The sequence below is a fragment of the Pocillopora damicornis genome, chromosome 14 (genome assembly GCF_964200805.1).
Source record: "Pocillopora damicornis chromosome 14, jaPocDami1.2, whole genome shotgun sequence".
Classification (NCBI taxonomy): Eukaryota; Metazoa; Cnidaria; class Anthozoa; order Scleractinia; family Pocilloporidae; genus Pocillopora; species Pocillopora damicornis.
The window spans coordinates 16,766,101-16,792,068 of record NC_142683.1 but is presented as its reverse complement, the minus strand read 5'-3'; the positions used below and the strand labels follow the sequence as shown (position 1 = coordinate 16,792,068).

The following is a 25,968-nucleotide window of genomic DNA, read 5'->3' as shown; positions in this document are numbered from 1 at the left end:
ATTCCAAGTGAGTTGAAAACGCGCGCAAATGTTTTAAGCTAATTTTACAAAGCTATTGTTCGATAAACTGAGCTACGCTGACAGTCTCCATCATAGGAGAAAGCAATTTAAAACTTTAGCATGGAGGCTACGCATACTCTTTTCTAGGAACTAGGGAAGGAGCGCCAAGGAAGACTTTCTAGTTGATTGATGTATGTCTTCATTAAACATTTTTTGTGACTCATGTCATATTAATTAATGTTCACCTCTCCTTTTCAGATTTTCGTTATCCACGCATATACACCCGTCAAAGAATTCTTTACAAAACGATTTAATCTAGTAGAGTATCTCTATCTAATCCGAAGAGCTAATGATAATTCTATCACTCCAAGAGACTTTAACCCTTTAACTCCCAAGATCTGATTGCTAATTCTCCTCTCTCGCTGCTAAACATTTCCTTTTAAATTGGTTACGAGAATTTGGTGTTAGATCATAATAATGACTTCTACCTGATAAGTTTGAGTTTTCTCATTACCTGTTTGCAAAATACTGTATAGTTATAATAGGGAGAAGTTACATGTTAATCACTTCTGGAAGGTAAAGGGTTTAAAGTTATTTTATTAAGGCAAACACAAGGTAACTGTTAGATAATCCTTAAGTAGTACATGTAATGTTATTCATATGTTATGCATGTAATGTTTCACTATCTTCGATTGCTGAAAGGTGAATAAGCGCATTGAAATCAAAATTGATTTCCTTCAGGCTCTGCTCACTGAACTACAAGTCTGCTGTCAGGTGACTAACGTGGACGCTATTTTAGTCCCTTAAATTTCTCATTTTTCAATATATGCGTCAGCAACTGAAATTAGATTCATGAAACAGGGACGCATTTTGGAACAAAAATCATGGCAATAACTGGTGTCGGTCGCAAAGGTAGAATGGACGATTACTGGTCATTCTGATTTTTCGGTCATTGCTAACGTAATTTAACTTTAATTGCGGTCATTAAAGCATCATCCTAGGCAGACCCTTGCAAAAGTTTCACCAAAACTGCAGAAACGTGAAGATATTGGCTTAAACGCACAACACTGGAGTTATATCAAGGTCAGAAATAAATTTTGATTTCAATCCAGCCTTTTTAATTTTCTCAAACACACTTGCAAGAGCAATGACAACTGAATGTTTTTAATAAAGACGAAAGACGGCTGCTCGTCCCATTTGGCGCAATTTTCGATCGAGCGTCGAAAATAATCCGAGATTTACTTTGCCACGCTCTGTGATTGGTACAGAAAACTCTCGCTCCTTTCGCAACCAATCAGATGCAACGCTAAACCCAATCGTGACTTGCACCCTCGCGTGTTCCCGCCATTTTTGCAGTCTGCTTTTTTCTTCTTTGAATTCATATTGGTTCTTTGAGATAACTTCCCCTTCTCTGGTTAGCCGACGAAATTACTTCGGCTTTGATTTCATGACACTCAATTACTTTTGGTAATTCTATTTCTTTCTCTCTATGCGATCGACAGAGAAAATGGCTTTGACGAATTGTAAATAGCCTGTTCCTCGTCTGGTCAGTAATGCACATGGCATAGTATTCGTGTTTTCGTGTTTCAAGCGAAATTGTTAGTTAATTCTTTTTGTTTCCAATTAACATTTAAACCCTGATGATCCAATTCCATTTTATTTTTAATACTGAGACTGCGTGCTCTCTTTCTTACGTACTTATTCAAACGCATCTAATTCAGTGTTTAAAATAATAAGAGGTGAGGTTGATTCAAAGGATTGCTCCTAATCTAACCTGAACTGATTAACAAGGATCTTTACATTCAATATTTCACGTAATTATCTCATAAATCAGTGAAAAATATCTATATTTTCGCCGTAAACAGAAATGAAAAGAAGTATATCGACAGTTTCGCTGTTTGCAGTGACTCAGACAACGACTAAACTGACAAGTTGTTCAATCAATTGATTTATGCATACAGTATTTCATTTTCGTCAAACGCTTAAACGTTAATTCATATGATCAAATTCCGTTCAAACAAGGTACAGAAATCAACAAGGAAACTGCTTTGCGTGGAACATTAACTCGAAAAACTGGAAAAGAAAGGGAATCTAGTTTCAAAAAGGGTCTAAATATCTTGAAGTTTTCCTCTTAAGAAATGACAATTCGAAAATTCAGCTAACTAATGATTAACACGGGTTCTCTTAGCTGCGGAGTATCATTGTGTTATTTCCTTCCCAAGAAGCTGAGGCGTAATAAGGTTTGTCAAGAGATAATTCGCAGGAGAGCGAATGGAAGGTATGCTGAAAAATTATATCAGTATCAGGGTAAACTGTATTGATCATACACGATTGTCTGGTGATCAAAGAAACCAATCACAAGTGCCACATACGTAAAAGATGGTTTAGCTTACGGCGAAGGCACTTAAAGAGCGTGTTACTGTATTTACCACAGTAGTTGTAATCTTTTAAGTTCTCAAGAATAAGAATTAGGGTAAAAAAAACTACCGTATATTCGGTTAAAAGTGATGGAGTCCTTCGACCGCTTAGGAGTGCAGCTGATATCAATGGGAAACTCTTTGTAATATTTTTCTTATATTTGTTTCATTATAATGTCAACTTAATTTTATCTTATCCTAGTCAGGTGGTGTTGACATTGCCATGACAACTTGTATTGAGATACACCGGCCACTGTTACAGGAATCAGCCGACTGCTACTGGCACTTTTTTCCAGGACAAAGACAAAGAAATCCGTATCATGTAAAACTCTCAGCACTGGCTTTCAGTTTGTTGTTGCTAAGGCAGCTAGTTGGAGCATTTTTGTACATGGTTCGTGATGTTGCTTGCTTCCGGGACAAATCCACTGCATATCAGTGCAAAACAGATGCGGCTTTCCCTTTTTCAGAGGATGTCACGATGATGTGGCTGGCTTCGCTATGTATTTTCACCGCTATCTCTAAAGCTGCCCTTCAGAATGTTCCGCAGTTCCCCGGTTACAAGGCAATCTTACATCAGCTCAAATACGTTCCTTCATTTTGGACTTTAATAATCCTTTTGACCGTCGCCTTGTTTCGATATGTTAAGCTACTAATTTCTATCAAATCTCTGTCATCTTGGGTCGTAATTGTTTGCTTAATAGTAAGTTACATTCTCAGAACTTTCGTTGTGGGATTTTTAAATTACACCAGGTTGAACTCCTTAAAGCAGAAATATCCCATTTACATTTTTGTTATATCTAAACTAACAGTGTTCTTGTTTTTCATTGTTACCTTTATCAATCTCATGGCTACCCTTTTAGCCCTGAGTGTGGAAATCCGCGAGATGCATAAAACAGATCGAGCTAAGAACTCGCTCGATTTGAATTTGGATACCGTAAACGAACTGCTGGAGGTCTTTGGTACAACCACTTTTAGAATTAGTTTAATGAAATTCTTTTGGGAAAAGTTTTTCATCGACGACAGGAACATTCTTTGTTTCCATATACCTTTAGAGTGAGAAAGACAGCGAAAATCGAAAGAGTTTCATTCTCGTCCTCAGAGTCACTCGTTTTCGCTTACCCTGATCACATGACCAGCTCACTGAAATGATTGCGCTCACTTGGAGCGTAAAAAGTTGTTGCCTTTTTTTTTTTTACAATTCTTGCTTCTTGTTGTTACGCCTAACCTATTATGTAGATCAGTTTTTCAGCGATTCCATATCGTTTGAACTAAATGTTTTAAAACTTTCCTTCTAGTTAAATGTTCTAAACTTGTATAATTTATTACCTTGTTTTAATTGTTAATGTTGGAACAGTGCGACACATGAAAAACGCAGTGTGTATTTTGAACCACAAAGCCATAATTTCGTCATACTATACAGCAGAAGCGCTCTTCTTCCGGTTTTCTGTGTCATCTACTTCAAGCTTGAGCCTCAGTTTTTCCCGTGAAAAAACAACTCCTAATATTAGACAGCAACGCTGTCGGCAAGTTTGTAGTTTGGGTAGTTGTCTTGAGATTTCGCGTCCGATAACGCTTCTGTTTAATTTATTTGGACCTTACTAATCTTAATGAGTTCCTTTGAGACATTCCCAGAACGGATTGAGGTGGCAAGGTTGTAAAAAAAAGGCTTATAGAACAGTCAAAAGTCGCGTCCGTTTACCCGACAGGGTGACTTAACCAGGTTGTGTAGGATCTTTATACATCGGGTAAATGCCTTTATTTTGAGCTTAAATTAACTCTTTTGACGGATTTTCTATGATTTCTGGTGTTGTGAAAGTCTGCTACAACTACCGATGATTGCTAAGTTTAATTTGAATACTTCGTTGCAGAGAACTGCCGTTCCGCGTTAGTTTAAAACTTACCTTAAAATGTTGAGGAATTGACAAAAATATGTTCGAAAAGTAACAGTATTTACCTTAAAAAAAACAATAAAATAATAAAAACCAAGATTCAATAAAGGATGCAGAAGCAGTCATTCAGTCAACTCTAACTTTCTTCAAGGCAATTATGAGAAGTTAGGTATGTTAGCTGTGCTACAATAAAAAAGGGAATTCATCACTCCAAGGTAGATGATGTTAAATCTTGTCTCAATTGACTTTAATTCAGAGGTTGAGACCACCCTAATGTACATCTGAATGCAGCTCTTGACTGCTGTGCCATGACTTTCCATTATGATCAGAATATTATTTTGAGTTAGATGAAGGACTCAATGCTGAATGCAAAGAAAAAATTTTAGTTTCCTGTTGCTCATTGAGTGAGGTAGTGGTGTCAGATATGTTTAGTCACTGTCTAGCTGTTTTGAAAAGAAGTAAGCACTTAACTTAACTCAAAACTGTAAGAGGACTTTCCTCATTCGTCAAGTATAACTCAACTTCAAGTGCCATAATACATGTAATAATAATGTAACTTAAGAGACAGCATAAGTAAATCTTATTCTTGGTGAACTTCAAACCTTAGTTTGACTCACTTCCTAGGAATCAATTATCAACTGATTGAGTAAATCAAATATGTTAACTCAAACTAAAGGAAAACTAGCATTAGAATCAAATAAAATGTTTAACTTTGTATATAACCTTGTCCTAGAAAGATTAACCAAAAACATGTACCATTATAAAAATTAAAAAATAGGTTCCGTTTTATGTTTTCGCATTAAGTAAGATAAAAATGGGGGTTCTGGCACATTTTAATTTCCACCTTGATTTTTAAGGCAACTCATGAATTTAACCTTGAAATCAACCTTGATTTCTTCATATCTTCCCCATAGCATCTGATCTTCGAGAGATCATCAGACTGAATACCTTCTCTGAACATGCTCGTCCTCTCATTCTCAGTCAAGAAGAGGTCCTCACAGAGCTTGAATAGATCATAACCATCAGTGTCCTGCGCGATTTCTCCTGCGAATTTCACAGTCAACCTGTCAACAAGAGCTCTTGCGACATTGTTCACGGTAGACATTGTTTGCGTGACCACTAACTGCCGAGTCAAAGATGAGTGAAAGAGATCCTGATACAAGGACAACTCCTTCACTAAGAATTTAGTTAGAATTTGCTTTTTTGAACGAGTGCGTGACTCTATATCGGCAGAGAGCGAGACCGCGTGAGAACTCGCAGGAATGGAGGTGCTTCGTGACAAAAGTCACGCACTTCCGGTTTTAAGCTTGCACAGAGTTATGGACTAGGGGACTCCCCCTTTCGTTTTTACAACGCGCAATTACAATTCTTCGTTCTATAACGAAGCTGTCGACTCTCTCTTGGTACTTTCTCAGTCTTAGTGACTTTTTTTAAAAACACTTCCATGATGGATTGAGGAAGCAAGGTCGTAAAGCAGTCAAACGTGCCTTCCATTTCCTCGACAGAGGTAAGAACGCATGGTTGTATCAGATTTTTGAATGTAAGGTAAATACTTTTATTTCGCATTTCTCAGTTAACATTTTCTCCCTCAAATGCTCTTAATCTGTCCTAATTTTCTCTGATCTCCGGCAGTGAAAGACGTTCGTGCAGTTAACTAACGAGGATTGCTAACTTTTACTTGATTCTGGGGTGTATCAATTGTATTACCGCTTCGTGTTATTTAAGAGCTAATTAAGCTGCTTGTTTGAACAAGTTACAGCTGTCGAATTCACAAAAATTCGCAGGCGATACCCAGCATTTACCTTGGATAAAATAAGTAATTCGGGAGAATTGAAAGGAATATTAAAGTCATGGATTTGATTTTGTGCAGGCGCTGATGATCGGAACACTTTCAGTTTCGTCTGCGTGTCTTGCACACAATCATGATCGTGTTTTGCACTAGCTTTCGTGTCAGGCTAACATAAGTATTAATTTAATGTGCTCTCCTATTTACGATGCATTTGATCAAAAACCTATAAACATTTCCAGCTTATTTCACGTGTTTATGCTTATTATTTCATACAGTTTAAAAGTATTTTTTTCTTTTTTTGATAGACTGCTTAGATTCGCCCTTTTAACTGTACTGTTATACTGATTTCCATGTTAAATACAGAGAAACGATGACTTTTCTTCAAATGTCACCGAGTCATTTATTGGAAGCGTCCTTTCAACTAACTGCCTTTGATTTTTAGGATTCCAATTCATCAACTGGTAATGATAGATTGGTATCTGAGTAAAGTTTACCTTTAAATGGTTAGCAGAAATTAGCCAGGTAAGCCTGATGAAATGCCTGGGGGAAAGGGGATGGACTGGCATCCCATCCAAGGGGTGTAGTTACTCCCACTCACTTCATGTGAGGAAACCAGTATTATAAGCTCAGGGCCTAGATGGGCAACTGCTCAAATACAGACTTTACCAGTATTATAAGCTCAGGGCCTGGATGGGCCACTGCTCAAATACAGACTTTACCAGTATTATAAGCTCAGGGCCTGGCCACTGCTCAAATACAGACTTTACCAGTATTATAAGCTCAGGGCCTGGATGGGCCACTGCTCAAATACAGACTTTACCAGTATTATAAGCTCAGGGCCTGGATGGGCAACTGCTCAAATACAGACTTTACCAGTATTATAAGCTCAGGGGCTGGATGGGCCACTGCTCAAATACAGACTTTACCAGTATTATAAGCTAAGGGCCTGGATGGGCAACTGCTCAAATACAGACTTTACCCGACTACCTCAGCCTCTTAAATAATTTGAATTGCTGTTGCAACAAATTATATGAACTTGCTACACTTGCCTAATTTATTTCAGTCAATTGAAAATGTATTTTATAAATATTGAATCATATTTTAGTACATATCTTTGTTCTTTTGCTACTTTAATAGTATGACATTAATTGCTTGTGATTTTGTGTCTATGTTAATCCCTCCCATTCTCAGAAGGGAAAATTTTATTTTTTACAACTGGGAATACGTTGAGCTGATGTTTATTGCCATTTACAACCAACTTTCTTTCAGGCCAGGATAACTTAAGCAGCACCTTTGTAAGAAGCATCAGTCTTCTTACAGTTGCTATGGCTACAGAAAGAAGTCCAATAAAAGTTCCATGTGAAAATGAAAACTTACCTGAAAAAGAAAATGCACCAGATTTTGATGAGGACACTTTGCAAGGTGAGCTGTGTTGAGCTTCAGCTTCAGTTATTGTCAAAACTTTTTCTATTCCACCATTTTACAGAATGTAAGCAGATGTGGAGAAGGATATAATTATACACTGTATTAATACTTTAAAAGATATTTGGCCAGTTATGACTCTCTTCTATGATTATAATATGCTGTTCATTTAGAGGATCTACATGTATGACACAGAAACCTTTGTTATTTTCTTTTCTAAAAGTTCAAAGCAAGTACACTGTACACAAAGTTATAATAAGTAAATACTTTATTTGATCATGGTACAGCATCCATTTTGTAAGTTTGCATCATAGTTACCATCATCATCATCATCATCATCTTCCCATTATAATTCAACAATCAGTTAAAAGCTTCAACCTCCCCCCCTTCCTTTTTGCCGAACAAGGGGGGGGAATTGAACCTTGCCTGACTACATTGGGGAATTTGAATCAGAAGTGTCAAGACTTTATAATAGAATACAAGTGTTATATCAATCTCTAACTGTGGAGGTGTTTAAGGTAAACAATGCACTTTTACTAACAAATGGCTTAGAAGGAAAAAGTCTACAAGGTTTAGGTTTTATGCTTAATCATCATCATCATCATCATCATCATCACCATTGTTACCCACATTATAAGCATTATCATAACTATCATCTTTTTCATCATTTTCATCAACCAAAAAATCTCCCATGAATTTACTGAGAGGGATCTTTCCTGTGAAGGGAGAGGGGGGAGGGGGACTACACACATTATCTAAGCTTTTCAGGGGATAGGTTAAGTCAGGCAGATGCAAACTAGTGAATGAAACAGCTCTGTGATCACTTCGCAAGGATCAACAGTGGTAAATTTTGTCTTCATCTTGGAGACACAAACAAAATAAAACACGATGGATATCAGAGGCTAATGATGCCGAAATGCCTTATTTTGCAGATCTTCTTCTTAAACTTCGTCCGCCATTTTGGATTTCCCTGGTGCACATTTGATTTGAAAACACTGCTGGTTTTATTTGATAGCGACTGCAGAAGGTGTTTCACATGTTATTGTGTGTACATACAGGGAATAACACAGGGAAATACTTGGGGTTGGTGGGAACTAATTCCACCAATAGTTTTATACCAGAAGCATGGTTCATGGTTGCTGCAAGTTCTGGGAAAAGTCAGGGATATAAAGATTTCCTCAATGTCAGAGAATATACATCTTTGAAAGAAGTCTGGCAAAATTTGAAGTAATTATCTTGCATTTTAATTGGACCCTTTATGATTATGTTACGTTTACAAAAATTGAGAGATAGTATATGCCCTACTTCTCATGAAAGTTCTTATCCATAACTCTGGCTGTAAGCATGTTTAACAGTCTGCTTTGGTGATAATCACCTCTTTTTTACAAATAATAAGTACATATATATTTCAGTTTACAAAAATGAAAAAAAATATGCCCAGCTTGTTATAATGATTAGCTATATAACAGTCTGCATGATGCACAGTCATTGGTTGCTGTCATATTCAGTACTAAATAAAATGATGAATACTACAGAGAGAGCTGTTGTTATGCTTCTCTTCATAAGGAGATCCTCAAGGATCTCTGCAAAAAATAAGCATGCAATGTTCTTTGCAGCCAGTTTTTGATGTAACACTAGGAGACACAACTGATCTTGATGGCAGTCACATTATGCACTCCTCCATGTTAAAAGGACTAAAACTTAGTCATGACTTATTCTCTTGAAGATACTATTAAATTTGAAAATCCTAAAAAAAGCCGCTACAATTTGAAAATCCTCAAAGATCCCCTACCATGCATCTTCAGTGCTCTTGCTTTCAGTGCTTCCTAATGATCTCAACAGAGACATAGCTGGAAGAAATTGGGTAAAACTGACATGATCTTGTTACTGTAGGCCAAACAAGGACACTGAGAAACCTCTAATCTCTAAAGCACTTCATATGTCAATCACAGTGCAACAGCTTGACAACTGATCTGCCATGGGCGGCATGCAACATTGGTATGCAGAATGAAAAGACAATAAGAAAAATCCCCCTCCCCCCCCCATCCCTGACATGGTGTATTGAAGTATAGAAAAATCTGACAGAACTTGAATCTCTGTTTACAAAATATAAACAAAGAAAAGACAATATGAAACAATTTCCCCCCAACCCAACATGGTATCTGTAGAAACTAACATGCTTTAGGTATTCCAGAATGTATTGTCTAATACCAAAAATATTTTTCACACTCATAAAATCTTAACATACACTCTATGGAAATTTGAGCCTGTCAGCCATTCACATGCATAACATGAATTTATTACAATGTGTTCAATCTCATTTAACCCTTCTATAGGCAGTTCACAGTAATGCTTTATCTTTCAGTTCTAATAGACTCCTTCTTTTGCTCTTACAAAGGACTACAACACTTGAAACATCAGCTTTAGAAATTCTTTACAGAGACCTATTTACATTATCAACTCAGTTAATGAAACCAGATAATCTCTTTCTAACAGTCTCTGCTTTTTTTCCTGATTGCATTTTTTAATGTCAATAGCCTTAGTTTTATGAACACAAACCAAGTGCACTAAAATAACTTTTATTAAATCCACTTGGTTTTAATTTTACAAGAATATCACAAATCAAGCAGTATCATGTTTTTCAGTTATAAAATAAACTATTTGTTTTTTATACCCACAAGATGAATGGTTTGGCAAGCTTGAAAACAGCTTTCAGGGTGAATTTGGCCTTTACAATGATGCAAAAGTTCAATCCTTCAAAGAACCTGCAGAGAAAAAAGCAAGAGAGATACTTTATTAACCACCATTGCAGCCATAGGCTGAATTACGGGATATTTACAAATACTGATGATAACAAAAGAGAGAATAAGAAAAATTCAATGAAAGAGACGTTACAGTTTAATTTATATCATTCATTTACCAAAATCTGTCAGATAAAACCATATTCTGTACTCTATCAGCAAAATAATTGTCAGTAATACATCCACTGATATAAAAAGTTATCAGCATCATAAGGTGCTTTTTACCAGTACCAGTATAATTCACCAAATTTATCATCTGACTTCTGACTTTGTTGATTTGGTTGCTAATATTTGAAGTAGGTATATGTTTCCATCAGTACAAACTTGTCTTACCTATTCTTTAATAGTTTGTAGAATTTCTTTGCCAATTGAATCAAACAAAGGTTTACACCATCATCCTCTCCATGAATAATGACTGTGAATTTGTCAGTGACAAGATTTTTCTTCATGTACTCTTCTACATTCTGAATTCAGAGATCAAACAAAGATGATTAACCCACATTATAGTTATAATTTATGAATAAAGCTTCGCACCATCTTCCTTTTCCTGGATAACAACTGTGAAGTTGTCTGTGACAATATTTTCTTGATGTGCTGAGTACATCAAGAAAAATCTTGTCACTGACTTCTACATTTCTGAATTCAGAGATCAAACAAAGATGATTAACTCACATTAAAGTTAATGATTGGTAATACAAGATGTAAAATTTTGGATTACAGGAAATAAAAAATTTACCTCAATTTCAATGCATTTTGCACGATAGGGAATAACTGAATTGTATATAACCATCATGTGAGTATCTACACTGCACTTTCAACTGGATCCCAAATATCCTGAGCAGAATGTGCATCTAATTACCACCTTAAAAAGTTTTCTTTTGGATAACATAGTCATTAACATAGTTTAGTCATTAACATAGAATTAAAGAAATACTCTCCCTTAGGAGCAGAGATTGTCAGTAAGCGTCTTTGATTGTGACCAGTTTGATACCAAAGGTACCTTCCCATGCAGCGTTCAAAAGGAAAACATCATTGCCTGATTCATCACAGTGATCTGAATAAAGAAATATTGAAAACTCCTTTCAGAAAAGATTATCATACCACTTTTAAGACTTATTTTCTTAAACTACATGAACCAAAAACTCAAGCCCTTGTGGTTTCAATCACTCACCACTTTTTGTGAAGAAAGAGCTGACATCATATTCAACCTGTGAGTCTGCATGGTTTGAAAAATGTTTGTTTAATAGTCAGATTTCCTTTTTAATTCAACTGCAGTTAATTAATCAGAAGAAATCCTTAAATTAATTATATAATATACATTAATTATCTCAACCCAGACAATCACACCACTTTTCACACACCTTGCAGTTGACATCTCATGCAATACAAAATGGTTAACATCAAAAAAAACCTTTCACCTTTAGATATTTTATCTATCATTCATAGGAAAATACTCATCAGATATGAGAGCTTACTGTCAATAAAACCCTGAGCATGATAGAATGTTATTGCCTTAAGTTTTTCACCACAGAGATAGTTACATTACAATTTACCTTTCTCAATGTCCCCTGTTGTTGGCCTATCCGCTGAAGACTTTTGTAGCCATTTGAACCAGTGGGATTTCTAATCAAAAATAAAATCATTCAATCATTAATCAATGATCAGCCCATGTTGATTGAACTTCTTAACTACTGTCTTGATTGTTAAACAGGTTAACTGTCTACATTATTTATTCTATAGTATACATGTTCCTTCTCAAAATAAGCCTAGGGTGACTGTTGATGCGCCCACTGATAATTTAGGTTATCCCAAGGAAAATCAACAGCCACCACTTGCCAAAGGACACTCCTACATCATCATTTGACAAATGAAGGTGAAAAGAAAATTAATAAAATTTAATGAATGAATATACAAAATTAAATAAATCAAAGGTTCTTTTGTACCAAATGCAAGTTCCATTGAACTTTCTACTTCCAATCTTCTTTCCACTGGGCTCAGGTGATGATGGGGACTGGGGAGGTTTATCAACAGGGGGTCAGAGCTTTCCTGAACAGGCACTATGAGGTCAAATGGTTGACAATTTTAATGTTTATTTTTGTGTTTAGTAGATATGTAAACATTCACAGAAAATTCCTTGATTACTCCCCATGATAAAACATCAACTATATTTCACTCATGGCAAGGTTTATACTGAGTCTACAAATGCATAATAATTGCAAATGACTCCTTCTTCAGCTTAACCCTATTTAACATCTTACTTCTTCCTGTAATATTCACACATTATCCAGCAAACAGGTAGTGAGAATTCTCAAACTTATCTGGTAGAACTTTTCACCTTGATCTAATCAAATACTCATAACTAATTTACAAGGAAATGTGTAGCAGCTAATGAGGAGAATTAACATTCAGATATTTAACTTAAAGAGTTAAAACACTGGCAAATTTTACAAAAGTTAACTATCTTAAGTAATAACAGATTGAGAGAATATTCCAACTGGAATATACAAAAGGCTAACTGCAGCCCTTGGCTGAACTACTTGCAATAGAACATACTCATTTAAAACAGCAGTAATTACCTTCTTGACTGGGGGCACAATTGCTGGGGAGGCCTCATATTTCTGAGCTGGAATTGGAGTCCCTCCTCCAGGCTCAAAGACTGCATTAAGACAAAAAGTGAACTATCCTAAGTAAGTACAGATTCCACCTGGGTTACAAAAGGCTAATGGTAACTATGGCTGAATTTATTGCAATAGAGCATACTAGTGAAACAGCAGTAATTACCTTCTTGTCTGGGGGTATGGACTGGAGTTCCTCCCTCAGGCTCACAGACTGCAGTAAGACTCTCACTTGGTGTCACTTCACGATAGGATGATGTCAAGATTCCACACACATTTAAAGATGATGCACTTCTATTACCAAAATCTTTCCCTGACTGTTTTAGGGCTGCTTGATACCCTTACAACAACGCTGAAAACTGTTAAATAGAAAAGTATAAATAAACTTCTTATTTGCTGTTATAATACTAATGACAATGATTACTTTAAAAAAATATATTTAAATGTTATGATTGATTCTTTTGATACAAATTGTTCCTGATGCACAGCATGCGCTACACTTGTTTGAAACCCCATATGAAGCCAACCGGTGCATACATAATTCTATATTTAAACTCAAGAACCTGGTACTTAACAGGCTCCTAGCTTTAAGGTAGCTAGTGTGTCAAGTTTAAAATGAAAAAAATAAAATGCTTTTTTTACATAATTATTAAAAAGGAGAAAAGTCACTTTAGAAAAGTAAAGTAGAAACTATTACCCTGGGCCCAGTTTTTCGAAAGCCGATTAGCGCTAACCCAGGGTTAAATTTTAATCTGGGTTTCTATACTTCTTTGTTCGATAGCCTTTTTGGGATCATTTTCCTCTACTCTATATGGAGCATCTAATCATCAAATTGTTGACAAAAAGAATTCTACTGAATTTTCCTTTAAAGCTTCCAGAGCTGAAATCCGATTTCACACTAACCCTGGGTTATCTAAACCCAGCTTTGAACAACCCAGCCCTGGTCTTGATTCCTTTAGAGGTTCAAGTAGTTCATGTCTGATATACACACTAAATCTTAATTCTTTAGAGTTCTGTCACAATATACAGACTGGTAAACCAAAAGCTGGTAAATCTTTGTAGGTTTATGCATAGTGGACTCAGAGATTTGATAAACAGGGTTTGAAAATAAGGAGAATCTAGTGCACTTTAGGCAAGGTTAGTTAGTTTCCAATTGGGAAATGTTGAAAATAAGCTAAAAATTGCGCCATTGCAATATGTAAAATAATCCGACTGCGCTCTTTCTTGAAAAGGTAGATTATTGCATTTCTACGACAAAGAGACCCTCATCATATTGAGTGTCAAGCAATCGACAAAGAAACGGCCGCCATACCAAAGTGAACGTTTGAAGAAAATAAACGAGCAGCTGAAGATTGCTTTCCTCTCTATCGATCACTTAGAGTTCTCCTTCACGTTTTTGGACAGAGATACTCTGTCCAATACTCCCTAATACTCTCCTTTCATAACGTCTGCCAGACGATCGTTTGTGGTTCGTTAGAAAAGTTCGCCATATTTTAGCCTTAAATTTATTTCCTGCCCCTCCCCTGTAGAGACAGTGTTTTGACTCGTAACCAGGGTCCACGCCGTGCCCTGACAATTTTCTTGAGCCATTTCACGCAACGCTACACCATTTGTGTCTACGCTGTATCATTCAACATTATTCTAAGCCACTTCACGCAACGCTACGCTGTTTGTATGTACGCTGTACCATTCGACATTACGCTAAGCCATTTCACGCAACGCTACACTGTTGGTATGTACGTTGTACCATTCGACATTACGCTGAGCCATTTCACACAACGCTACACCATATGCGTGTGCGCAGTACCATTCTACATTACGCTGAGCCATTTGAAGCAATACTACACCGTTTGTGCTTACGCTGTCTCTACTCGACGTTACCCTGAGCCGTTTAACGCAACGCTACACAGTTTGAGTACTGTATTGCAAATGAGTGCTAAGCTATTCGTAATTGAGCTAGTCTGTCGAGACTGTCTATAATTCGACCATGCCATTCCTTTATTAGCTATACTATCCTGCAGCTGATCTTTACACCATCTTTGTATTTGCTGATCTATTTGACATCCTTGTATTTTTGGTGGTGACGGCCGCCTATAGCCTGGCACACGACAAATTCCGAAGGTGTCCGACGAAATTTAGCTAGGAGCTCATTTTAACCACCCTAAGTACAAAAAAATTAACAATGAATAGTACTCACGTTGACAGGGCTCATCTCTTTGATTTCTCTCATCACTTTCTTGAATTTTCCTCCGCCCAACTCCAACCAACGGAAAGTTATAATGACGGGTTGTAATTTTCGCGCGTCGTGATGACGTAACAGACGAGATAATAAACTAATCGACAGATTAGCAAGTATACGTAACTTCTACCTCGTTTTCAGGCGCCTTTGCTCTGGTTTAGGAAAGCGCGGGAAACTGCCCGAGTGCGCAGACTGCTGGAGAGGAGGTTATTGACAGATTTTAATAAACGTTCGCCCATTGACTGCCTCAGGCTCTAATTTACTCAAAGCGATTGCAAAAGCAACAGACAAGTCCAAGAAACGACACTGAGAAGATCGGGAGCTTATCAGGAAAAACAAAGGGGTGCGTCTATCCGTAGGTAAACCAGAGTAGGGCTGTCAGTTGCTTTGGCCACCACGATGCGCCGACCACTGACCGCGAGAATTTAGCACAGACTTCTCGCAAATAAAGGGTTCTGGATAGAAGAATGAGAAAGATCGGGAGCTTTCCAGGAAATAATGAAAAGAGCGCGTCCTCCCGCAAGAAAACCAAGTCTTCAAGCAAGCTGTTTTGTCGTTGATGCTTAGTTTGCTTGCGAACATATGAAAATGAGAGAAACACATGAGTGCTAAGTTCTGCTTCGTACGTAGCATGAAACCACTTGGCTAAAAATTAACGAACGTTCCTCGCCAAAAGTAAGCTTCGCTCATCCGACCCGTGAATGATAGAAAAGAGATGATATTAAACCTTTGACCACAAGCAGTGACAACTAAGTAATTTTGGCCACAAGTTCATTACACAGTTGGACGGAGAGGCAATGAAAAGACAACAAGTAACTGAGCTGGATTGAAGCTTTCAGATCACAACAAATTGTCGACATCAAAAAACATGGAAATATATGTAGGGCACTAGTTATGACCATCCATTTTCAGATGCTGGGAATGAGTACGTAGCTTCCAAAAACTGGAAAGGTTTCTAGGAAGTATTTCACTTTGGATATCATGGTTCATTTTACCTGATCCGTAAAACATTCTACGAGGTGTCTCTTCTTGTCCACTAACACAAATTGTCAATAAACAATGCAGGTAAACGTAGAGTTTAAAAATCTCAATTGGCCGGAGGCAAACCAATCAGCTACAGACAAAGTGCAGCCAAGGAGTTGAGCTCGAGCAATCGAGAACAAATCCAGTAAGTTGCAGGGTAAAGGACTTTAACGTGGAACCTAGTGCCTTAATCACTCGGGCACATAAGATCAACCTGTTATTTCTGTGAGTCGTGACGTTTCTTTTCCTAAAGCAATTCACACGCAACACACGCCCTCTAGCACCAGGCTTCAGGAGTTTTGTATTTCATTTCGCGTCATTTTTCACCTCAAGCGAACACCAGATATTTTGTATTGTACTGTTTTGTTTTCCTTCCCACCTACCCTCCCACCCTGGGTGATTTTGCGTAATGTCATAGGGTGGCAGAGAGGTTTATTTGGCATATCATTGGCTGTTGTTTATTTTTCATTCGTATTTTTAATAAACTTCTCTCAGTACCAAAAAGTGAATTGTGTTTTATTTGTGTCAGGGGGCATAGTTGGGGAATTAGTTTCTTTTGGCTTCGCGTCGTGGTTTCCTACGCTTATCTCGTGTTCTCCCAACCTCCCGCGTGTTTACATCAGGCTATGTAAACACGGAAACCATTTTACATTTCTTCATTATTACATGGCAAGGTAGTCTAGAGGTAAATTTGAGAATTTGAAGCAAATTGCGGCTTAGCATCGGTTTCACGGGCAAGATTGAGTTTGTAGTAAATTGAAATGAAACTATAGTATATGTGCTTGAATTCTGCGTTGGATTTGTGGCCGCCCGATCATTTTGAGCTTGGATTTTCGCTTCTCGGCCGGAACGAGCGTTCGGACATGCAGTGTGTTGCTCTGGCTTTCTACGACGTAGTAAACTTAGAAATGGATAACTCGCTAAAACGGGTTCCCTTTTAACATAGTAAGCGGTCAGATAACAAGCGATACCCTGTGGAAGTAAGGTGAGAAATTTTAATTGAAAATTTAGACAACATTCTTTTATTCCCATGAGTGGTCATAAATATTGTCAGACAGACGATTATAATTTCGCCACGACTCTTATTTTGCGAGATAATCATCTTACAGCTGGAGTTTGGGTCGCCTGTGGTGTGGGTTGAGATAAATTAAGTTTTTTTTCTTTCTATTAAGGTGAAGAAATGCGATATATTCGTCCGTTTGAAAGTTATGCTCTCTTTCTGTTGCAAAAATTTAACACTAGGTACACAAAGAGTTCCATCTCAACCCACCCATGCTACGCATGTCCGCGTTCTTGAAAATAATGTCACGGATCAGGGGACTGTGCACAAAGAATAACATTAATCAGAAATTTTGGGCTCATTTGATAAGTGTAATGGTTTGTTGACTTCGCAAGAGCCTCGTCGATTAAGGTCGAGATTTATCGGGATATGAAAGGTTCGCATTTCATTTATTGTATCATTTTTAACTTGAACGTGTTGTTACCGCTCCACTACTCATAACGCAAACGCCAAACAACTCATATTTCATCACGTACCATGAAAACAACGTCCAAAGTTCATTAGAACATACCCAATCCAAGCACTACATGAACATCAGGCAATTTTTCACGTGCTTGAATTGTATTCCACCAATCAAATTCACATCTGCGCGCGCCCCTGTATTACTCTCTGTTTAAGACTCATTTCCTCGGGAAAGTCCACAACGTATTACATCATCAACATCTGGTTTTTCCGAGAACGTCACGCAATGGTAAAGACATCATTATGGTCGTGAACAAATAGTGAGTCATTTGCATCCTGTCGTGGTCGAGTGAACATCTTTTGTGGCAAGCTCGAAGCGTTGCTTCTACGTTACCGCGAGCTAAATTTCAGAGGAATTTAATCAAATACTTCTACGTCGTGAGACCACTAGGAAAAGAGTACCCTCTCGACACCGTTCGTGTTAAGTCACCTTCTGAAGAACTCATCAAAATATCTTCGGTCTTGCAAAATTTTACAAATTTACCAGGTTCTTGAGGACGAATTCAACGCTCCGTCGTTGACGAAACGTCGTTTTGAGGTAAGCTCTGAAATAATTTATAAAACGAAGTGTATTTTTGTCTCACCCACTCGCAGTGTTCCATCAGTAACATTGCCAGTTTGTATTAACAAAGAAAAACTTTGTACATTGTAAAATAAAGACAATCCGGTATGAGGCGTGGGGTCTTGGTTTCATATAGGTCTTTCAGCAAAGTGATCCGGCAACAACACACTAGACCATATGATCGCAGACAAGAGCAAGTTATGAAAATGTTATCGATCTAAAGTGCTGTGTCCCTGCTTACTCCATTTTTTTCAGAAGAATATTTAGTGAGAACCGAGAGAACTGAGTGTTACGAGACAATCTGAAGCCTTTTCATTTTTATTTTGATTATAAACTACCGTCTACGTGTTACATCCTGTTCGCATTATAGAAATTGAAAGAAGAAGCAGTTGTCACAAACACACGTTTCGAGGGGAAGATGAAAAACCCTCCTTGCTTATTAAATGATGCAAAACTTGGCAGGTATTTTCAGTCAGAGAAAAATTTCAGGCGACAAATCAAAATACGAATTATTTAACACACATTTGACTTCTTTTGAAAAAATGTTAATTGGTTTAATGAAGAACACAGCGTAACTGAATATTTATCAGCACACCTGTGGAAAATAAAAATAAGCTGAAATCCAGCTCGCACTATGAGGTTCTTGTACGGACAAAATATCGAACATGGATATTTTAATGTTTTGTTCAATTACGTTATTGTTATGCGCTATAATGCAAGTCTTAAAATAAACTAAATCAATTTCATCTGGAATACATCGATTTTGGATGTCATACATCGATGTTGTGCAGCATACATCGCTTTCCTGACTCATTTATGCGTGACCTTATATAACTAAAAGATGTTCAATACATGCAGAGTGACTATGCAATTTCGGTACCTGACACAATTACTACTCTGACACATAACCAAGAATTGTCACTGCAAGAAGCTAGAGATGCAACCTTCCAAACTGGTGATCATGATGGAATCATGATGGAATCATAGCCTACCAAGTGGTATTGCAGATTGCTTCTTTTTAGTTAAACTGCTGTTCATGATTTAGTAACTTCATGTACTTGGAATGAACTCTTAACACAGTTAGTATAAATTGGTTACTGTTATACATTTCAGTATGCCAAGAATAAAATTACTAATGACAATGTAAATGGGAAACAGTAACAATAATCAGTTATAATCTCAAATCTAACAGCCTAACTAATACAAAGGGGTGTAAAACTTTGCTGGAAAAAAATACATGATGTTATAGTGGCATAACGTACTAGATGCTTCATAGTATGAACACTTTAAACCTGAGATCTAGCCTTGATTTGCAATCACTCAAAACAATAACAAATGAGGTAAAGCCATACCATTTACCATTAGTGCCATACCTCCTGACTGTGGTGTACTCAAAGTTCTACGGAGCATGCCCGAAGGTGTGGTTGCAAAAACAACATAGTGTGATCGGTAAGAAGTAAAGATCGTGTAGATTATTGTTGCTTTTAAAGGCAAGAGGAAATGTAAACCCGGAGTAAAATTGTATCAAGTGGAAAGACTTCTCAGCAAGCGGAAATCGTCGAACAAAGTTTCTCATCATGATAATTGTGCAGAGTTGCAAACAGTGGACTGCTGATTTTATGACTAGCGTATTTACGTATACACTATAATAAATACCATTTGAATTACCTACTTTAAAATGCCTGGCTAAATTTTCAAAGTGGCTAGCAAAACAACGAAAAAAAAAGGCCGATGCGGCGAGCGCTTTCTATATTTTTCGCCTTGTTGTGACACATCTCTGGTAAAAATCTTTGAAGGATCTTTAACGATCCTACAAGATCTTTATGAGAACCTTTAAAGATATTCAAAGTTCTTGTCAAGATTTCAAGGATCTTTCATTTTCTTGCCAAGATCTTTAAAGATCTTTCATTTTCCTGTCAAGACCTTCGAAGATCTTGTCTGGATCTCCAAAGATATTGACAAGAACTTTAAAGATCCTTTAAAGATCTTTGAAAATTCTTTGAGGATCTTCCAAATTCTTGTTAAGATCTTTGAAGATCTCTCATTTTCTTGCCAAGATCTCCAAGGATCTTTTACTTTCCTGCCAAGATCCTGAACGATCTTGGCAGGAAAATTTTGAAGATTCGTAAAAATGAAAGATCCTTGAAGATTTTGAAAATTTATTTTTTATCCCACACATTTCTTAATAATTGTTTCTTGGCCAAGGCCTGGAGAGGTCAAGTATGATCGATATCTCGGATTTCTGGTAATGGAAAACTACCTTGTCGTCTTAAATAGAGTAAATTCATACTTAGAAACGAAATTACCATCAGAAAAGCAAGTAGAAGGAGGCAGTAGGGGAGGGGGTGTGCAGACTTTTGGGATATGTATATTTCTTTTTCTTTTGCTTCCCTGACCTAGTCTACTGATTACAAATTTTATTTCGCCAATTAAATTCCATTTTGCCAAATTAGACTTCGCTCCATCACGTGTCATTTACTTGTAAACAACCTGCATTTAATCACGTATTCTTACCTCAATATCCAACCCCACTGGAAAAAATTCCCACTAAATGCTACTGATAGTGAACTTTTAACGCAATTCATCCGCGTTCTGACTTTTTCTACGAATAAACTCGGCTTTTAACTACCTTGGACTTAATCCAATTGCGTGTTATTCCTTGTAAACAACCTGCATTTTATCAGGTATTTCACACACAGTGGGTAAAGTCCAGATAGGCAACAACCAATCAAGGAGCCCTCTCTCAAATATTATCCTTTTCTCTTGTGAAATGTATCTTCATTTGGTCGAGATTGTAGTATATCTTTGGTTAGAGTCTACTGGAGATACAAGAAAGTTTCAGTTTGCTTTTCGTGGTAAAATTACATAGAATTATATTTTTCAGGCATCTAACTGTAGACGAATAATTTTGATTTTCTCTCTGTTAGAGGAACGGCAGTAAGCGTGGTCTCTTTCGCAACTATTATTTGGTCTCATCAGGCTACGCGCTCTCTCTCCGTCGGGGAATAGATGGCGTTGTGTGACGAGACCAAACAACTGCTGCGAAGAAGAAAACAGTAAGCGTGGCATCAATCCATTTTATTTTTGCTTAGAAGTATTTAGACAATAGTGAAAATAGTCCACAAGATACCTGTGTGAGTTCAGCTAAATTACCTTTTTTTCTCTCTCTCTCTCTAAGGGTGAAGTAATGCAATATTTTCGATCTTTTATAAAGTTACGCTCTTTTTCTGTTACAAAAATGAAAACATTAGGTACACAAAGTGTCCCATCTCATCCCACCCGGTTAAAAAAAAAAAATAATAACTCTTGCATGCTACGCATGCCTATGTTTTTACTTGGAGGCCAGAAAATTCACAATACACTAGATTAGTGTAAGTGACCTTAGTGCATGACCATTACCTTGCTTTCTTGAGCTGTACTGGGAAATATTGGCACTATGACATTTCTATACTGCCGTAATCTTGGGCCAATATTCCCTGGTAAAGACTCGTGCTCGAATGGTTAGTAAGAAGTGAGTACTGGGTTTCGGAAAAATGATCAACACTGTACATGTATCTCAGGCTATTTTGAGTTCCAGAACAATTGATTTCCATGTTACTCTACATGTCTTGAGATTTTTTGTAAGTGAAGACAGCCAGCAAGGATTTTATGATATTTGAAAAACAACCAGTCTTGATTATCAGGATAATTAAAGTTAGCATCAAAGACAAATCAGGCATCCTCACCCATTTCCGATCGCCTCCTCCCCCACCTCCCCCACCAACCCGGTCAGCACCTAAAAACAAAAGATGTGATTTGCCAACTACGAGCTGTCAGTCTCATCTCGTAAAATTCACGTAAACTGGTTATTTATTTATTTACGTTGGAGTGTTGGGCAATAACCCCCGAAAAAATCGAGCAATTGGCAAAAGACCCTCCCCCCTTCCCCGCATCAAAAATCTACTTGTCCGTCATAAGGTACCTTTTACATTATTCCAAAATAGGTTTCATCCCGGAATGAAATGAATTTCATACCGCGTTTACATGCAAGATAATTTAGATTATAAAAACAAGTAGTAAAAACAAGTATTTACGTCCCTTTTCTATGCTTCCCTCGCTCCTACAGAGGATTCATACAGATATGAGTGTCGTACTGCGTTTACTTTACACAGGTACAAAAGGTCGTCCAGAATATGTGTTTCGTTCTGGAATGAAAACCTCAATAAACTCCTTTAGAAATGACTCGTTTCGAATAATTTTACTCTGGTATCATGAGGCAACCGAGATAAACTCGTTCTTGAACAAAACTCATTCCAATATCATGTAAAAGGCCCCTAATAGTTTTTACTCCCAGAGCATCATGCTTTGCTTTCCTGCCAGAATTAAAAATTATATAATTATAATATATAATTATAATTATAATATAATATATAATAAATTTCAATAGCGTTGAAGCAACAACCCGCTTTGAACTGCTACGCTGCCACTGAAACAACGATTAGTGACCACAAAAGTAACATATTGTAATATTGTCAATTCAACATAAACAAAAATGTTCATACAGGGTAAATATTCATTTGTTTTGGTATCAATTATTGCGTGACTAGCTTCTGATATAACTGGGATAGGGGAAAACACAACGTAAATGCCCAAGCGTAATATAATGACCGAAACAGCTTATTGGTCTTATAAAATCATAAATAAACTAGGTAAGAGTGTTATGTTAGATTTTTTTTTTAAATTGTTGTGATTTATGCCTCGATATGCCAATAAAAGATGGCGACAAGTAGGCACACCTTGTATATTTCCTAGTCGCTAGCAAGTAAACTTTGCCGAACTTTGAGTTCGTCTCACGATAGAACAACACATTTACACAAGAAAATTTTAACAGTAACTTTATAACCATCCTTTTGTCTTTTGAAAGCTAGAAGCTCAGTATATTCTGTCATATCGGTCATTGTTAAAACTGTCTTTGTTTTGATGCTACTTTTCGACATAGAAAAAGTATGTCGGACAAAAATATTTACCAAAAAATAAATATTTTTTTTCCAGCCTCAATAATGTCAGGGGATTAAGTTTAGATGATAAAACAAAGGATTATGCCGACAGAAATACCGGAGGTCAAGTAAATTTCGTTAAATGAGGTCACACAACTCGGGTAAAATTCAGAATAAAAATTTGCATATTTGAGCGGTCGAACGAAAAAAAATCATTTCACAAAAACTGAAATATATTTTCACAAAAAAACTACACCACAATTATTAGGACATATTGGGATACAAAATATGAAAGTAGGAGAGAAAACGAATTTGGGCGACTTGCCGCTGTTTGTCTGATGCATGTTGACATTAGCTCTTAATTGGCTTCTGATTTTGTGTCTATGTATCCCTCCCATTCTCAGAAGGGAAAAAATATTTATTTTGCAACTGGGTAATATGTTGACTGATGTTTATAACCATTTTCAATTACCTTTTTTTCAGGCCAGGATGACTTAAATAAAAGAACAACTTTTTAAGAAGCATCAGTCTTCTTACGGTTGCTATGGCTACAGGAAGAAGTTCAATTAAAGTTCCATGTGAAAATGAAGACTTACCTGACAGAGAAAATGCACCAGATTTTGACGAGGACACTTTACGAGGTGAGCTAGGTTCAACTTCGGCTTCAATTGTTGTTAGAACAATTTCTATTCGATCAGTTTCAAGAATGCCAGCAGATGTGGAAAAGGATATATACAGTGTATGACCACTTTAAAGGATATTTGACCAGTCATGACTCTCTTCTATGATTACAATATGCTGTTCATTGAGAAGATCTATGACACAGAAACTTTTGCTATTTTCTTTTCTAACAGTTCAAAGCAATAACACAAAGTTATAATAAGTTAAGACTTTATTTTATCATCACGTAACATCCATTGCGTAAGTTTGCATCATAGGTACCACTATCATCATCACCATCATCTTTCTATTTTAATGAAACATAATCACTTTGAAACCTTCAACATTCCCTCCTTTCTCCTCGAGCAACCCACAGGCATTTGATCTTCATCCAAGCCAAAGGGGGTGGGGGGGGAGGGGGTCTAACCCTGCCTGACTGGCGTTAGGTAATTTGAATAAAAATTCACATCTAATTTCCTGTAGAGTACAAGTGTTAATTATCATTGAATATGGAGGTGTTTAAGGCAGATAGTGCACTTTCACTAACAAATGTCTCAGAAGAAATAAGGCTTCAAGGTCTAGGTTTTAAAGCTTGGTCAATTAGTTTTTAAAGCTTGATCAACTAGTGGAAAGTGAAATTCCCTAATTATTTCGCCTTTTACATAAGATTGTGTGGGGCATTTGAACATTTTATTAATGTTGCCCAGGGAATAGGAATTTTAGGAAACCTATCTCCAAAATCCTCATCTCCAGGGGTTTGTCTCAAGTTGAGTGATGCTTATAATTCTCATCATTATTCTTACCCATGTTGTCACCTACATTGTTAGCATCATCATAACTATTGAAAATCTGTAGATTTGAAATCTCCAGATCTTGGCAGCTCTGACTATACACAAATAATTATGAACTACGACCACAGACTTTGACACCCATTTTTTAATTTTTTTCGAATTATTTTATTTTTTCTTTGCAGCCACAGCTGATGTTTATAGGAATGAGGGTAATGAGGCCTTCAAGAAAGGAGATTTCATCAATGCTATTCATTTTTACACCAAAGGAATTAAAATGAACTGCAATGCTAAAGAACTGAAGGCCAAGCTGCACAACAACAGGGCAATTGCACATTCTAAACTTGGTAAGATAATGAGAACTTTAATATGCATTTTTTTTTCTATTTTGAAGCTATTGAGTTGTCAGTAGTAGTTTTCTGAAAAAAGTGATGATTTTGAATGCATGCCCGGAAAAATTTACATCTTATCTTGGCCTCTCAAATATACAAAGAAGTAACCTCTTACCCCAGATATCAATGAGCATCACAAGTTTTTCCCAAAATTATAGTAATGGTAGTTGGTTTGCAACATGTATGGCTAATCAGAGATATTTATTTCAATAACAGGAAATCACCAGGATTCACTAAGGGATGCAGAAGCAGCCATTGAGTTAAATCCAACTTTCCTTAAGGCAATTGTGAGAGGTTAGATATGTTAGCTGTACTATAATAATAATAATAATAATAATAATAATAATAATAATAAAAAGAACTCAACACTCTAAGGTTAAATGAGGTTAAATGGAATTCAATCTTGCCTCAATTGACTTTAATTAATAGGTCGAGACCACCCTGATGTACATTTGAATCCAGCTCTTGACTGTTACGCCATTACTTTGCATTAATCATGATGAAAATATTATTTTGAACGGGATGAAGAACTCAATGCAGAAATGAAAAATTTAGAGATCCTCGCAGCTAAGAACACTACTGAAACGAGTAGTTGAATTTTTTTCAGGTCCTATTTACAACTACTCGTTTCAGTAGTGTTCTTAGCTGCGAGGATCTCTAAATTTTTCATCTCTCCACCGCAGTGCAAATATATGAATTTTCATATATCTAAAATCTTCATTCAATGCAGAAAGTTCAATGAGTCACAGGTGTCAGATATGTTAAGAGCGTGTCCACGAGAGCACCGGGCAGTCGTGCTAAATGCCATCTCACCGATTTCAATGAAACTTTACCAGTTTAAAGGGTCTACCCCAAAACTAAAAAAAACAGACT

At 36.8% G+C, this 25,968-nt stretch overlaps 3 protein-coding genes and 2 long non-coding RNA genes across 8 annotated transcripts in view; 3 read left to right on the top strand and 2 right to left on the bottom strand.

Annotated features, from left to right (window-relative positions):
* Positions 1 to 2,512: 2,512 nt before the first annotated feature.
* On the top strand, positions 2,513 to 3,787 carry LOC149034765 (uncharacterized). Its single transcript, XM_089194391.1, has one exon. It carries the CDS (start codon positions 2,641 to 2,643, stop codon positions 3,472 to 3,474), a length of 834 nt encoding a protein of 277 aa, XP_089050517.1. The 5' UTR covers positions 2,513 to 2,640; the 3' UTR covers positions 3,475 to 3,787.
* Positions 3,788 to 5,638: 1,851 nt separating this feature from the next.
* LOC149034742 (uncharacterized) overlaps positions 5,639 to 25,968 on the top strand; it is a 367,942-nt gene continuing 347,612 nt past the window's right edge. For all 3 annotated transcript variants that reach the window (XR_016183093.1, XR_016183095.1, XR_016183094.1), the window contains exons 1-3: positions 5,639 to 5,813; positions 6,538 to 6,617; positions 7,365 to 7,517. This is a non-coding gene — a long non-coding RNA (uncharacterized LOC149034742). The remainder of the gene's footprint in view (positions 5,814 to 6,537; positions 6,618 to 7,364; positions 7,518 to 25,968) is intronic.
* LOC149034761 (uncharacterized) overlaps positions 8,739 to 25,968 on the bottom strand; it is a 73,457-nt gene continuing 56,227 nt past the window's right edge. Inside the window, exons 2-8 of one of the 2 annotated variants that reach the window (XR_016183068.1) lie at positions 13,100 to 13,292; positions 12,895 to 12,974; positions 12,262 to 12,375; positions 11,490 to 11,941; positions 10,652 to 11,372; positions 10,192 to 10,282; positions 8,739 to 9,367 (exon numbers count right to left, since the gene is read on the bottom strand). Coding sequence is in view for 1 of the 2 variants with exons in the window: in XM_089194435.1 (XP_089050561.1) it covers positions 9,334 to 9,367; positions 10,196 to 10,282; positions 10,652 to 10,782; positions 11,490 to 11,540 (303 nt within the window). In the remaining variant the exon portion in view is untranslated. Of the gene's footprint in view, positions 9,368 to 10,191; positions 10,283 to 10,651; positions 11,373 to 11,489; positions 11,942 to 12,261; positions 12,376 to 12,894; positions 12,975 to 13,099; positions 13,293 to 25,968 lie in introns of those variants that run through there. The other variant, XM_089194435.1, reaches the window with a different exon arrangement.
* Positions 8,739 to 25,968, bottom strand: part of LOC149034762 (uncharacterized) — a 66,638-nt gene continuing 49,408 nt past the window's right edge. The window contains exon 5 of the long non-coding RNA XR_016183079.1: positions 8,739 to 9,343. This is a non-coding gene — a long non-coding RNA (uncharacterized LOC149034762). The remainder of the gene's footprint in view (positions 9,344 to 25,968) is intronic.
* LOC149034760 (uncharacterized) overlaps positions 17,576 to 25,968 on the top strand; it is a 95,990-nt gene continuing 87,597 nt past the window's right edge. The window contains exon 1 of the mRNA XM_089194450.1: positions 17,576 to 18,255. The gene's annotated coding sequence lies outside the window, so the exon portion shown is untranslated. The remainder of the gene's footprint in view (positions 18,256 to 25,968) is intronic.